General features: G+C 33.2%; 1 protein-coding gene across 1 annotated transcript; it reads right to left on the bottom strand.

The window, feature by feature from the left end:
- Nucleotides 1-8492: 8492 nt before the first annotated feature.
- Nucleotides 8493-12350, bottom strand: LOC114719361 (uncharacterized). Its single transcript, XM_028904841.1, has 5 exons — nt 12286-12350; nt 12092-12145; nt 11065-11170; nt 10065-10364; nt 8493-9568 (listed from the first exon to the last, which is right to left on the bottom strand). The coding sequence occupies exons 3-5, from the start codon at nt 11164-11166 to the stop codon at nt 8507-8509; spliced, it is 1464 nt and encodes a 487-aa protein (XP_028760674.1). The 5' UTR covers nt 11167-11170; nt 12092-12145; nt 12286-12350; the 3' UTR covers nt 8493-8506.
- Nucleotides 12351-14617: the final 2267 nt, after the last annotated feature.

The following is a 14617-nucleotide window of genomic DNA, read 5'->3' as shown; positions in this document are numbered from 1 at the left end:
GGTCCCTAAACTTTTTGGAGATTTGTTCGGATTAAAGTCACAAAGATAACCATACGCTTGGAAAACAGATAATGACATCAGGTTCTGTGCAGAAACTTATCTTAATGCATTTGTAATCATTTAACCAACGCTATATTGTTTATTGAGGATTTTTTTTCTCTCCTTAGAAGTCAACAATTTAGTGTAGTGATGAGGATAGGTAGTTTATAGGAGGATTTGTTAGTTTTTCCCTCTAATTCCAGGAGGATTTGTATTTATCATCTCGTGGACAGCATATATTTCCATAAGCAATCTATATCCAGTTGAGGCACAGTTATCCATTGCCTGCATGCTGAATAGCAATTCTATGATGTGAGATGATCTAGTAACTTAGATAAATGTCATTTAATATGCATAAATAAACAGCTAGTGATTATTTTTTCCTTGTTTTTAACTTGAGTATATATTTGCTCCTTTAAGTTTATTTCCTTTTGAGCTGAATCCTTTAAGTTTATTTCAAATTTAATTTTATTCCCTTAAGTTTATAGAGTGTATTTTTAATGCTTTAATCTTACATATAAAAGAGAAAAAGAAAAATTAATATTTCATAGAACAAAATGTTAGTATAGGATAAAAAAATGAGACTGATCTAAATAATAACAAGTAAAGTGATCACCACCACCGCTCTTCATGTTCAACAATAAAGTCAAAATCAGAATCAATTTCTGACCTGAAATTAGTAAATTGACATTTGAACCAAAGAACAGAGGATATCGATAGGTGGTGGAATGTGGTGTCATCTCCGAGTAGTTATACAAGACATGGAAAGAATGATCATCGCGTAAAGCGGATATTGGTAGAGTGTGGAAAGAGAGCTTTACATCTAAGTGAGGCTGAATCCTTCTGCAATGATAATCATTAGAGAGTGATGAAAGTGATTTTAGGATTGAAACTTGAGGAATGCTGCAACCTGCATTCCCAATAATATCAGTCTCGTTCAATGTCAGATGCGTCGAAAATGACCATACTTTTGGGAAGTCTTGTTATTAACATTGCACTCTTTTCTTCCGTTAACTCATCCTCCTCTTCTTCTTCATGATCTTCCATTGATAATGCAGTATTCTTACTGTCCCTTTCTTCTTCTCTCACTAACTCATCTTCTTCAACTTCAAGTTCCGTTAATGGCGTCCACTCCTCATTATTAATAATCATTTCTCTTCTTAATGGCCTCACCAGACCCCTTTCTTCTCTATCTCCCCTCAACCTCATCCTAAGGGCAAAGCAAGGGCCCCAGTAGGAAGTATAATCAGGAACATGGCTAAAATGCCTCTGGAAATCATTCCCAAACTCAACTGGACTCTCTGACCATTCAAGTTTCCTCACAAATGGAAGTAAAGACGCCAAACTTTGCGTTCCCATTCTTAATTCTGCTCTCTCTACCAATGGAATTACCACATCCTTAAATCTAACCCCAGATATGATCTTGCCACATACGAACACCTTCGTTGTCACTTTATTGAATGAAAAATCATAAAGATTCAAGTAATTGTGCACAGTCACTAGCCCTGAACTTGTCCCCTTAATACTGCTACTGCCCCCAATGTTTATCTGCACTCGCCTATTATCTTCTATGCTTAATATGACATCCTTTCCCGGGGCACTTGATGAATGAATTTGAGCCAAATTTACACAACCATAAAGAAAGATAAGTTCAATCTAAGGGGCATAAGACAAATCCGGGAGCGGAGTGAGATTCTTTGAATTTGACAGATCGATTTGCTTTAGACTTGGAAAATGCTGCAAAAACTATTCATGTTAATGAAGAATTTCTCTCATGAAAACTAGAAGATGAATTGTATTCCGGCAAATAGTATAAGTATTATTTAACCATCAATTTTAAGGTGGTAAAGCAAACATTTGAATTGCGAATTACTGGGCCAATATTTGATGCCAGATCATAGAATCACCCCAATTAAAAAATTATGATATATGAAAAATCGAATGATACGTACCTGATTCCCATTCCAAAGCTGTCTAATATTACCATTACGCATTTTAAGTGTCATCAGATTCTCGGCACAAAAAGGTAATGGCACATATGGTAGTGGATATTCTCCCAACTAAGAAATCTTAGTTCTTTTGAAAGATAATCCAATCTCCATAAACATTCAACTTTGAAGGCTTTTTCCAATCTGACTTGTAAACTTTAAGGAACATTAAACCGTGCATCTTTTGAATATTACTAGCCCTCAATGTAATCATTTCTATCTTGTTTGCGTCCAAAGACATGCACTGAATTACTTCAGCCCCCTAGTAATATCATATCAAAGTAAACACAATTATCATTACCTAAACAATGACTATCAAACTGCAGAACAGCTAAGAAATAGTTAATCGAATCGTATAAGGGAGACAATAAGGCTCAAATATTTAATAACTATTAGGGCAATTATTCATTTATCATAAACATGCAGTGTATAAGTATACACACAATAACTTTTTTACTACATCAATTATCAATTAACATAAAAAAATGTCAACCTCTATGGATAATTTTATAAAGGGGGAATTGTAATTAGATCCAAAAAACAGATTTAATTATCCTAAAATTTATTGACAACTGAGGAGCATGTATGACAAGTTTCAATGTAGGAAATGACAACTGGTTTATGCTAATCATTTATTATTGAGACCTTTTGATAATTAGATTCTTTTTTTTTTTGGAATATTAAGAGAATAAAGAATGTAATAAAAATTAAAAAAATAAAGTATTACCTTGTCATTGTCAAGAAAATGATAAATATCCTCATGCCTCCCTAGTCGAATGGGCCTTTTAGAATTAGATGTTAATTGTTGCCTAGAAATTTCAAGCCACATGTCCACTAGAAGAGCATGCGTATCAATATAACCATTTTCATGCACTGAAACGAGGGATCTCTCTTTAAGTACACTTATCTCAATATACGCAAAAGAACTATATATGTGTCTTGTACAATCTAGAGAAATCAACCATGCTTCGTTCATAAAAATTGCAAGATCAAGAAATAAACTTTTTTCGTGTCATCAATTCCATCAAATCTCAATCTCAACACATTAAAAATGTCACCATGAAGAGTTTGATTTAGTTTTGCCACCACACTTTCCCATACTTCTTTTCCTCTCCCTTCAAGAAAGCAACCCAACACAATTAGGGCTAATGGATTTCCTTGATAATAATCTACTACCCACTTTGATAACTCCAAATAGCTTTTTATTGGCTCTTTTTGCTTGAAAGCTTTTAAACTAAAGAGATGAAGGGCATGGCGGGGATCCCATGTTAGAACACGATATGTTGTGGATGCAGAAGTATTGTTAAGCATTTGAATGTCTCTTGATGTGATAATAAGTCTACTTCCTTCCCCAAACCATGCACTTGCTTTGATTAAACCTTCAGCTGTTATAAAATTGTCCACATCATCAAGTACGAGAAGAATTTTTTTATGGTGGAGCCTCCTTCTTACAAAAGTGGATCTTAAATTGTAAGTGTTAATGCCCTCATCTTTTAATAATTCTTTGAGGCATGTTTCCAGTAACTCATCCGATCCATTCCTTGTTAGTTTTTGTCTCACATCTTTAACAAAACAGAAAGCTCCAAATTCAGCTTTCAGCCTGTCAAATACGGCTCTAGTAAGAGTGGTCTTGTCCATACTGCCCATACCCCATATTCCTAGAATGCGAACTTCACTTAGTAACTCTTCAATTTTCTAAGTCTGATGATCAACCCCAACTAATCCTTCCACATGTAAGGATAACTTGTTATTCAGTTTGCTCAAAATATCTTTGACAATCTTTTTGATAAGTTCATATTCGGGCCTGGCACAAATATAAATTAACAGAATGATTATGTTTAATCCAAAGAAAGAAAACAATGAGTGAAAAATGAAAAGAATTAGCTACCTGATATTCTTTGAATCCCACCCAGATAGACTTGTTGATTTGATTAAAGCATTTCTCCACTCCTGCACTCTTTCTCGGTTGTGCTTTGATCTCTGCTTAAGCTTAGCAAATCCATCTCCAAAACTCCCATTTTGTTTCCAAACATTTGATGGATCTACGTTGTAGAAAATAGGGATGACAATCCTTTGGTATTTATCCCTACATTTCATAATGTGAACGAGCTCGTCCATACACCAAGTTGAAGAAGCATAATCTTTGGAGAAAATAATTAAAGATATCTCTGATTCTTCTATTGTTTTCAAGAGAATTGGTGAGACATGATCTCCTTTTTGGAGCTTGTGATCCATAAAAGTTTGAATGTTTGCTTTGCAAAGTGCTTCATAGAGATAACTTGAGAAAGTCTCACGGGTGTCCTCTAAAGCTAAGAAAGACGTCATACTTGGTTGTAGGAGGAGCAAAAATGATATGAGAAGTAGAAGAAACGGTCGAAATCGAATCAACAACATCTTTACAACTACAGATAGAAAGAATTCATGAATAATAAATATTAATTGGGCAATCAACAAGCCATATAAAGTGAACATTTTTATTTTTAACCCAAAAAAAATGTGAACATTTATAGAAGATGTTACCTATCATCAAGTGAAGAGATTAGTCTGATGGCTTTAGAAATTGCTACAGCCAGCAAAATCAATACAGCTTCTATGAGCATTAAAGCAACGGTTGCATCCATGTGAGTGATTCTAGTTTCTTGCTTCAACCTTAAACTAATGCTTCTTTTTGGGCTTTACCTTCTCCGGGGCTGGTAAGGTTTAGCTCTTGATGATTAACGTGATAAAAAGAGCAGGAAAAATATTTAGCAAGGGGGACCAAGTTACTGAACTCAAACGATCAACAGCATTTTGATGGATGATTGATGTGCTAAAATGAAGAACGTGTCTTCTTTATGGAACGAACAGTGCGAAAGACTTCATTACGTGGTCAACTATCTCGTCGCCAAGTTTACTTATTTATTTGACGTTTTTTATCACCAACTTTATTTTAAAAAAAGTACATGTGTTGAAGGTGTAGTAGGCCATGTGTTAACGGTTGTTATGCTTTAATTTCTTTTCTTTTTTTTTTTTATCAAAAGAAGTTGGGCTAAATAAATTGATGTGTGTGTGTGTATGATTTTCTTTTTTTTTTTTTTAAAAAATATCTAGTTGAATTATAGGGACTTTCTTCTTTGCCACCTGAATTATAGCGACTTACCTGTAGATAGGAGCTGCGCTTTTGCTATTGTGGCACCATAGCCTAAAATTGTTTTACAATTTTCTATAAAAATACCCTAAAATTGTGCTTTAATTTTATCAGATTTCATATGCTGCATGCCCATACATAGTGTTGTAAATATGGTTATCAGATCTCACGCCTTTATGTTTCAATATCTGCAATTACAGTAAAAGTATAAAAAAAACTGGAAGAATTTTATGCATAATAACGAAATGGGCTTTTTTGATAAAATAAATAAATATGTCGTTTACTTCATTAAAAAAGAAATCTGAATAGAATAAACGAAGAGCTTAGTCAATAGATAAAGTGCAACCATATGTTTGAAGGTTTTAGGACTTCGTTCTTCAGAAGTTAAAGTAAGGTAGCTAAGGAGGAGATTGAATCAACAGCATTAGGAGAGGGGGGGGGGAGATCAAATGGCTTGCAGGCAAAACAGTAGAAGAATGATGGATCAATGGGATAAAGAGAAAGAAATAACCTGGATGTGGATTGTGGAGGGAAGCGAAAGAAATAGCTCTCACAAACTTGAGTCTCAAAAATGGCAACATCGATCATCAGCTCCAGAATTTGCAGAGAATTGGTTTCTCTTCAAACAAGTTGTTCAGGTTCTTCAAAGATCAACAAATGCCTCCCTCACATATTTGTAGTCAACAAGTCAAGTGAAGTCGTGCTGTGTGGATTGCCGGCGTGTTGCTTCATTGTATATAATTTATACCGCACCACCTCTTTGCTTCATTGTATCATCATTTGACCATTTTCTTGTTTAGAGGGTGAGGGCGTTTCTCCTTTTCTCTTTCCCACCTTTTTTTCCTCTGTTTTCCAAGACAACTTTTATCAAAACTAAATAAAAGAGAAAATGACAAAATAACTATTAAATTTTAAAATGATAAATAAGTGATTTTGACAGATTTTGAAATCTATTACAAGAGTAGTCAAAGTCATTCCAAGAATAGTCAGTATGACCTATTTATCTTTTCAAAATTTAATAGGTGTTTTTCTGTTATTTTTCCTAAACAACAAAATACATAGTTAAGTGGGTCTCTGCATAGTGGTATTAATTACATGACAGAATAAGAAGGCCCAATAAACTGCGTATAAAACATTCCAGAAATAAAAGAAAAACTAAAGACCAAATGGAGTAAAGATGAGTTGACAACAAAGGTTGATCTAGTTTAATACTCCTTCTGGTTCAAAATATAAACTAAATTTTGTTAGAGAGATTTGATTTTTTTTTTATAAGATAACATTTACTTTTGTCTAAGTATTAATGAGTTTTTTCCAATTTTATCCCCATACATTCTCTTTCCTCTTTGATTCATTTGTTACATTATTCTTTTCATTAATAAGGGCATATCCAAAAAAAAAAACATGGCTTACATATTTATTGTTTCAAATTAATTTTAACTAGCTTCTTGATAAACGTAAATAGATAACGTTTAGCTTATATTTTGAACCGAAGGGAGTAAAGAGTTGGCTCATAACCCATAGAGTCATGAGTTCAAATTCCGTTGTTGATGTGAGGCTCTTGTTAGTAGGCAGTCTATAAGTATCTTCATACACTCACAAAAAACTAGTTGCCTCCCCATGACTCACCATAGTTCGTGCAAATGGAAGATGACGACCCTGAAAAATGAAAAAACCACAACAGCAAAATAAAATCACCCAAGAAAAACAGCCATGCTTAAGCAAGAAACACAACAACTGAACTGAAAATAGAACAGAACCAAAAAAACAAAAAAGCAAACTAAAGAGTAACACCAAGATGTATAAGCTCTTCTATTTAGAATCAGAATGAGTTGTTAATAATTCAATATAATGAAACTTTTGGGGATTATACAACATATACATTTTGGTGTTTCTATTGTCTCACCTCTTTCTAATACTCCTTATAATACCCCAACCTCTTGGTTATTCTTTTTCTTTTAATCATTATATTTTACATAAAATTATAGATGCTCAAGCTAAGTATGGTTATTATAGATCTCACGCGCCTATGTTTCAATAGATCTACAAAGTAGTTAGCTAAATGACGGCAAGACAGAGAGATTCAACACAACAACAAGAAGCTAGCTAGCAGAAATTTTGCAGAATTCTTCTGTACGAAAAAAATAAAACCATAAAAGTTCCAGAAAATGCTGGTAATTATAAAACTGGAGATCAATGGGATCAAGCAATGCAAGTGGATTATGAAAAAAGAGAATACGCCATGAGATAGTTTTCGCTTTCATTTAGTCAGCTGGAGCTCATTAATTACAAGAGATTACTTGGTTAATTAGGAGATTCCTTTAGTTATTTGAGGAATGTTACAGTGAGGATACTTAAAAAAATTAATTTGCTTTAGATTAAAAAAAATCTTATCAATATAAATAGCTTGAGAAAGGTACTTATCAATCACCTGATCACGCACAGCTAACAGAATGACATAACATGAAAACTACTCTTCACAGTCACGTCATATGATAATCTGAGTTCCTAATAATTAATACAGTACTCTATCCGATTGGACTTCCCAATAATTTATATATTTACTCTATCCAATTCTAAAATATACTTAACTTGAGTAGGACTGATCTGACCTTGGTTCAATCATGATCTAACTATCAATCCTTAAGTCAATGTCTCCATCTGCTGTAATCGAGTTCGACTTTTAATATCTTGTGATTAAGTTTCAAAAATTGCTGCTAGTACTAATGCTACTTCAGCTTAAATATGAATTTTGGTCCTAAGAATATAATTAAGTAGAACTGGGCTATAATGGTTTTCATGGGTGGAGCTCAAAACATGGAATCGTGTACAAAACACAACAAAGAAATGAAAGGCCCCCACCCCAAAAAAAAAAAAAAAAGAGGAAGAAAAATATGCCCTGTACTCGAGAAATTGAAATGTAATAGGAAACGGTTCAATAAAAGTTAAAATAGCCAATAATTCAATTATTTATGAGGTTGCTACAATGTCGTGTGTTGACTAATTTAATGATCCAACTAATTTCGTAACATTATATGTTATCCTACTAATATGTTTTGAAAAGAAAAATAGTTATGCCAAGTTTCTAATATTTATTATGTTGAATTTTTCGATCACACATCACCATGTGTTTTATATTGGAAAGTTTAATATAATGGATATAAGGAATTTAAGGCAAGTGTTTTTGGAAATGTATTTTCTCACACACACATATATATATTGGCCTGACAATTCATATCATCACTCCAACTATTTATATAAAAAAAACAAAACAAAGTTTTGATAAAACAAAATGTTAATATACAATAATGAAAAACTAAATGAGAGACTGATTTAAATAATAATAATTAAAAAATCACCACCACTCTCCAAAGTCAACGATTAAGTCACAATAATCAGAATTGTGGTTTGACCTGAAATTATTAGATCGACAGCTGAACCAGTGATTATAAGGATATGTATAGGGATGTTGTGGCGTCATCTCCCAGCAATTATATAAGACAAAGAAAGAATGATCATCACGTAAAGAGAGCTTTACATCTAAATGAGGCTGAATCGTCCTTCTGCAAGAATCATGAGAGAGTGCAATTAGTGATTTGAGGATTGAAAGCTGAGGAATGCTGCAATCTGCATTATTATTTCCAATAATAATATCACTCTCTTTTAATGTCAGTCTCGTCAATAATGACCAGCGAGTGATGTTGTTGGGAACCCTTATAGCACTGATGTGACAACCATATTCCATTAACTCATTACCATCATCATCCTCTTCTTCATCTTCCATTAATGTCGTCGCGATCACTATATAGCCGTTATCAGTAATCATTTTTCTTCTTAATGGCCCCATCATCACACCCCTTTCTCCTCTGTCACCTCTCAGCTTCAAATAAAGCGAAAAGTCAGGGGCGAAAAGATTATAACGGGAAGAATAAGCAACATCGTATGCATGGTGTTGCTTGAAATCATCCCCATACTCAATTGGACTCTCTAACCATTCAAGTTTCCTCACAAATGGAAGTAAAGACGCCACACTTCGTATCCCCATCCTCAATTCTGCTATCTCTGCCAATGGCATTACCACATGTTTGTATCGAACACCAGAGATGATCTTGCCACATACGAACAGCTTCATTGTCACTTTATGGAATGACAAACTAGGAAGATCCAAATAATTGTACACAATCACTAACCCTGAACTTGTTCCTTTAATACTGCCCCCAAAGTTTATCTGCACTGGCCCACTATCATCTATGCCTAATCGGACATTCTTTTCCAGGGCAGTTGAAGAATGGATTAGACGTAAATTCACACAACCCTCAAGATCCATGACTTCAATCTTAGGGGCCTGAGACAGATCTGGGAGTGCACTGAGATTTTTTGAATCGGACAGATTGATTTGCTTCAGATTTGGAAAATGCTGGAAAAAAAGCAGATAGTGTTAAATAAATTAGATAACTACACGTACGTACAATTTAATCAAGAATTTCTCGCCTGCCAATTACAAGATCAATGGAACAAGTTAAAATGAGCATCCAAAGCTCATCTCATCAGGACAATCCAAATTTAATTTCTTTTTCATTTTTATTTTTTTAAAATAAATATTTTAATGGGTATAGAAAATATTTTAACTATCACTTTTTTAATAAATAATTTTTGTTTTTTAAAAATAATTAATTCAAAATATTAAATCAGGATCGTACAAATTAGATCTAAACAGTCTAGAGAAGATGAGCTTTGGATGCTCCAAACCGGTTCTAAGATCAATTGGATATTCCCAACAAAAAGTACAACCAGTATATTTAACAATCAATTTATAGGGCGCAAAATTGTCAAGCATTTGGTCAATATTTGATGCGAGATCTTACAATCAGACAAGAACAAAATAATTAAGACACGTGAAAAATGATAGGTACCTGATTTTCACCCCAAAGTTGTCGGATATTACTATTACGCATCTCAAGTGTCAGAAGATTCTCAGCACAGAAATGCAATGGGACATATGGCAATGGATATTCTTCCCAACTAACAAAACGTAATTCTTCTGGAAGATAATCCATATCTTCACAAATATTCAACTTTGAAGGCTTTCTATGATCAGACTTGTAAACTTTAAGGAATATCAAATTATGCATCTTTCGAAAATTATTAGCCCTCAATGTAATCCTTTTTATCTTGCTTGCATCCAATGACATGCATCGAATTGCCTCGGTCCCCTAGTAATAGAAAATCAAGGGACGAAGCAGAATTATCATTGGCCTAAATTAAAAAATGATCAAAAATACTGTAGAACAATTAAATATTCTACTCTTCGAAACATCCAACTTAATAACGATATTATGTGTATTTTATTCCGGAATTCTTACAATTCTATGTTTTCCTGGTGAATTTCTCAAAAATCATAAACATACTTACACTTTATAGCATGGAACCACCTTATAGCCTCGCCTTAATATACACTTTGTTTGTTTTCATTTTTCATACACTTTGGTGATAGCATGCACACGCAGGCGTGTGGATATACACACTTAAACTACTCCAATTAATCAGTAAGAAAAATCAGTCTTGTGAGGATATATTTCATTTATCAGTTCATGAAAATCCTTTGTAGACCAATTTTATCATTTAAAATAACACATGTTACAATAGTCCTAATTTATATTTAAAGTTTGGATAGATGATCGAATAGATTATATTACATCCCAATGCAACTTCAGTCATTTAAATCGAGAAAGATTTTCTTATGGGAATATTCTAATCAGAGAAAATAAAACAGAAGAACTTCAAGATAAATGTTGACACTTGCCACCAAAGATTTTAAAAGAGTAAAAAGCATGATATATGAATATGACAATTGGGACGATAAAGAAAATGAGATAAAATAATAATAAACATAATAATTAAATATATCCTTACCTTGTCAGAAATGAAAAAATCATAAATGTCCTCGTGCCTCCATAGTCGAATAGCAGTTTTACGTCTAGAGTATAATTGTTGGCTAGAAATTTCAAGGCCCATTTCTCTGACAAGATCGTGCATCACAATGAAATCATTATGATTATTAAATGAAATGAGGGATTTCTCTTTAAGAACACTCATCTCAATGTGCACAGAAGAGCCATATAACTGTGTTATTAGATTCAAAGAAATATAAACCCTTTCCTTGATTAAGAATGTTAGGTCAAGAAACAGATTTTGTTGTTTGTCATCAAGTCCATCTAAACTTAACTTCAAAACATCAACGATGTCCTTGGGTGGAGCTTGATTTATTTTTTCCAAAGCACTTTTCCACTCTTCTTTCCCTCTGCCGTAGAGAAAGCAACCTAGTACTACCAAGGCTAATGGATTTCCTTGACAATATTTCACTATTGATTTTGATAACTCCAGATGATCCTTAGACGGCTCAATTCGTTTGAATGCTTTCAAACTAAAGAGATGAAAGGCATCATCAAAATCTAAATCCGGAACATGATATGTTGAAAATGCAGAAGCATTCTTAAGCACTTGCATGTCTCTTGATGTGATAATAATTCTACTTCCTTCCCCAAACCAATCACACACTTTGCTTAAATTGTCAGCTATTTTTGAATTGTCCACATCATCAAGTATAAGAAGAATCTTTTTGCGTCGAAGCCTACTTTTCACAAAAGTAGATTTTATGTCATAGATACTAATGTCCTCATCTTCTAATAATTCTCTGAGGCAATTTTTCTGTAGCTCATCCAAACTAATTCTTTTTAATTGCTCTTTGACATTTTCAATAAAGGAGAAAGCATCAAATTGAGCTTTTAACTCTTGAAATATGGCTTTAGCAAGTGTAGTCTTACCAACACCACCCATGCCCCATATTCCTACAATGCCAGCCTTTGGTAGAAGTTTTTCAATATTTTCAATATGACCAGCAATGCCAACAAGTCTTTCAAGATGAGATGATGAATTGTACCTTAACTTGCTCAAAGTGTCTCTAACAATCTCTTCAACAAGTTTGAATTCAGGTCTAGCAAATATGTTAAACAAGAAAAAAGGAATATTTAATAGGTAGAAAATTAAAAAAAAAACTACAATAATTTGTTAGAATGTTAGAATTAATTAAATAAATCTCCAAAACCAACACAAAGGGAACATTTTCGAAGCTACCTGGTAGCATTGGAATGCCATCCAGAGAGACTTGTAGATTGGATTAAAGCATTTCTCCACTTTTGCAATTTTGTTGGCTGTCTTTAAATCTTTGCTTCAACACATCAAATCCATTTCCAAAACTCCCATTTTGTTTGCGTATGTGTGAAGGGTCAATGTTATAGAAGATAGGTATCACAACCCTTCCAAAGTTTTTCTTGCATTCTAATATGTGAACAAGCTCATCCATACACCATCTCGAAGAAGAATAATTCTCAGAGAAAATAATCATAGATATTTGAGATTCTTCTATTGTTCTCAAAAGAACTGGTGAGATTTGTTCTCCTTTGCGGAGTTCATGATCCATAAAAGTGTGAATGCCTGCATTATGAAGTCCTCTGTAGAGATGACTTGCAAAAGTGTGGCGAGTGTCTTCTCCTCTAAAACTGAGGAACACATCATACTTGGTAGCAGGAGGGGAAACCGTTTGAGTTAAAATCACATCATCTTTAAAACTACAGATGGAAACGAACCGTGAACAAATATTCGGTTGTAGCTTAGGAAAAAATCAAACAAGAAAATAGAGTTTGATGAAGTTATTTAGAAGAAGCTAGCTACCTATCATCAACAGCATCAGGTTGGCTACCATAAAGCGAAGGAGAGATGTATCTGATAGCTTGGGAAATTGATAAAGCCAATAGGATCAACAAAGCTTCTATGAGGGTTAAAGCAATGGTTCCATCCATGTGATAGCAATTTCTAGCTTCAACCTTCAGTAACCTGAAACTACCAAAAAGTTGATTAGATCTGTGCCAGTTGATTAGATCTATGCCAGTAAGGTAGCCAGAGGCGGGACTCGACACCAGAAGGAAGAAGAAAATGACAAAATTTTTTGCAGAATTTTTCCTGTGAAAAGAAAATAATTGCAAAAAAGTATATCAATGGGAAGAAGCAAGTGGAAGAGAAAAAGAAAAGAATATAATGGGTAGTATTAACCTGGCGGATGTGGTGGGAAGCAAAAGAAGGTAGCCCACAAGCTCTCAAAAATGTCAGCTTCAAGCTTTGCAGACTTCCTCCACTTCAAACAAGTTCTTCAGATATACCCATTAATAAAAATATATTGTTGAATGATAATTATTATATTTGTTATGAATATGAATTTATTAAAAAGTACAGAGAGTAGCATTTTTCACTGCATCTATTTTTTTCCCCGTCTTCTGCTTCATTTCACAACAAAATGCGAGCATCATGAGTAACGATAATTACAGATTCGGTTTTTTATTTTTTAAATTAAAATATTGTTCGAAGTTTTGTAAATAAGAAATCATTATACGATAACTTCCTTTCATTCGTAACCCGCCAATAAAGATCAAACGCCTATAAATTTGTAACATGCGCGCTAACATATACTATCTTCGCTCCTACGAACTAGATCTTCTAATTAGAATAATGTTAGATTGTTATCTGAACATGAAATGCGTAGATGAACGAAACCAACATCGTGAAAATGAAAATGCCTGTTGAATTATAAGAACTTAACAGTACGGAAAAGGACATGAAAATAGGCTTGTTTGATTTTATTCTTTATGTTTCTAGAACAATTTTGTACAGTAATTTTTTTACAACATACTTTAAAATAAAAAATTAAAAAATTGTTTGGATCATTATTTTAAAAACAAGTCACATAGTTTTTGAGCAATATACAACATATATAGAAATATAGTTTTCAAACCTGAAGTGTTTGATTTTTCTGGCAAAAAAAAAATCTAGTTTGATTTATTTTTTATTTGGGTTAAACAACATTTTTGTTCCAGGGATTTTCACAAATTTTCCAAAAGAGTTGAGTACTCGAAAAAAATTTTCCCCCCAACAATACTGTGCTGAAAGTAGTAAACCGTAGAAATCTAATAGGAGAATTACTAATAATTTTAATAATAAATGAGCAGTTCTTATTTCTTATACTAAAATTGTTATTATTTTATAGTTACTAAAATTTTTAAATAATTATATTCCTTTTCCTGTACTTTGCGACAAGTTTTCCAATGTCAGTCTTACCCAAATACCCAAACAGATGCAAAGGGACAAAAATGCTGAGTTGACTCTCTCTCATAGCATGCCACATGTATTTCACATATTATGCCACGTAATAAATATAAAATACAAACGTGCCATCAAAGAGCCACCCAATGAGATCGTCGTGGCAAGATAAGAATGGAGTTTGAATTAAACCACTTTCAGTATTCATCATCTCCGATGAAATCTTAAATTAATCAGATTTAGATAATTTATAATTAATTTACCATTCTAAATTTAATATCTTTAATTAATTCTTTTTAAATAAAAAATTATTTTT

Source organism: Neltuma alba, unplaced genomic scaffold (assembly GCF_004799145.2).
Source record: "Neltuma alba isolate B1F8T4 unplaced genomic scaffold, ASM479914v2 tig00011913_pilon, whole genome shotgun sequence".
Taxonomy (NCBI): domain Eukaryota; kingdom Viridiplantae; phylum Streptophyta; class Magnoliopsida; order Fabales; family Fabaceae; genus Neltuma; species Neltuma alba.
Note: the sequence above shows the minus strand (reverse complement) of the source record. Positions and strands in the feature narration are given on the sequence as shown.

Bases quoted from the DNA above. Each gene is read 5' to 3' on its own strand.
- LOC114719361 (XM_028904841.1), bottom strand. From the start codon at position 11,166: ATGGGCCTTGAAATTTCTAGCCAACAATTATACTCTAGACGTAAAACT. The intron at 10,365-11,064 runs GTAAGGATATAT...TTCTATTACTAG, and splicing joins ATTTTTTCATTTCTGACAAG to GGGACCGAGGCAATTCGATG. The intron at 9,569-10,064 runs GTACCTATCATT...CTTTTTTTCCAG, and splicing joins AACTTTGGGGTGAAAATCAG to CATTTTCCAAATCTGAAGCA.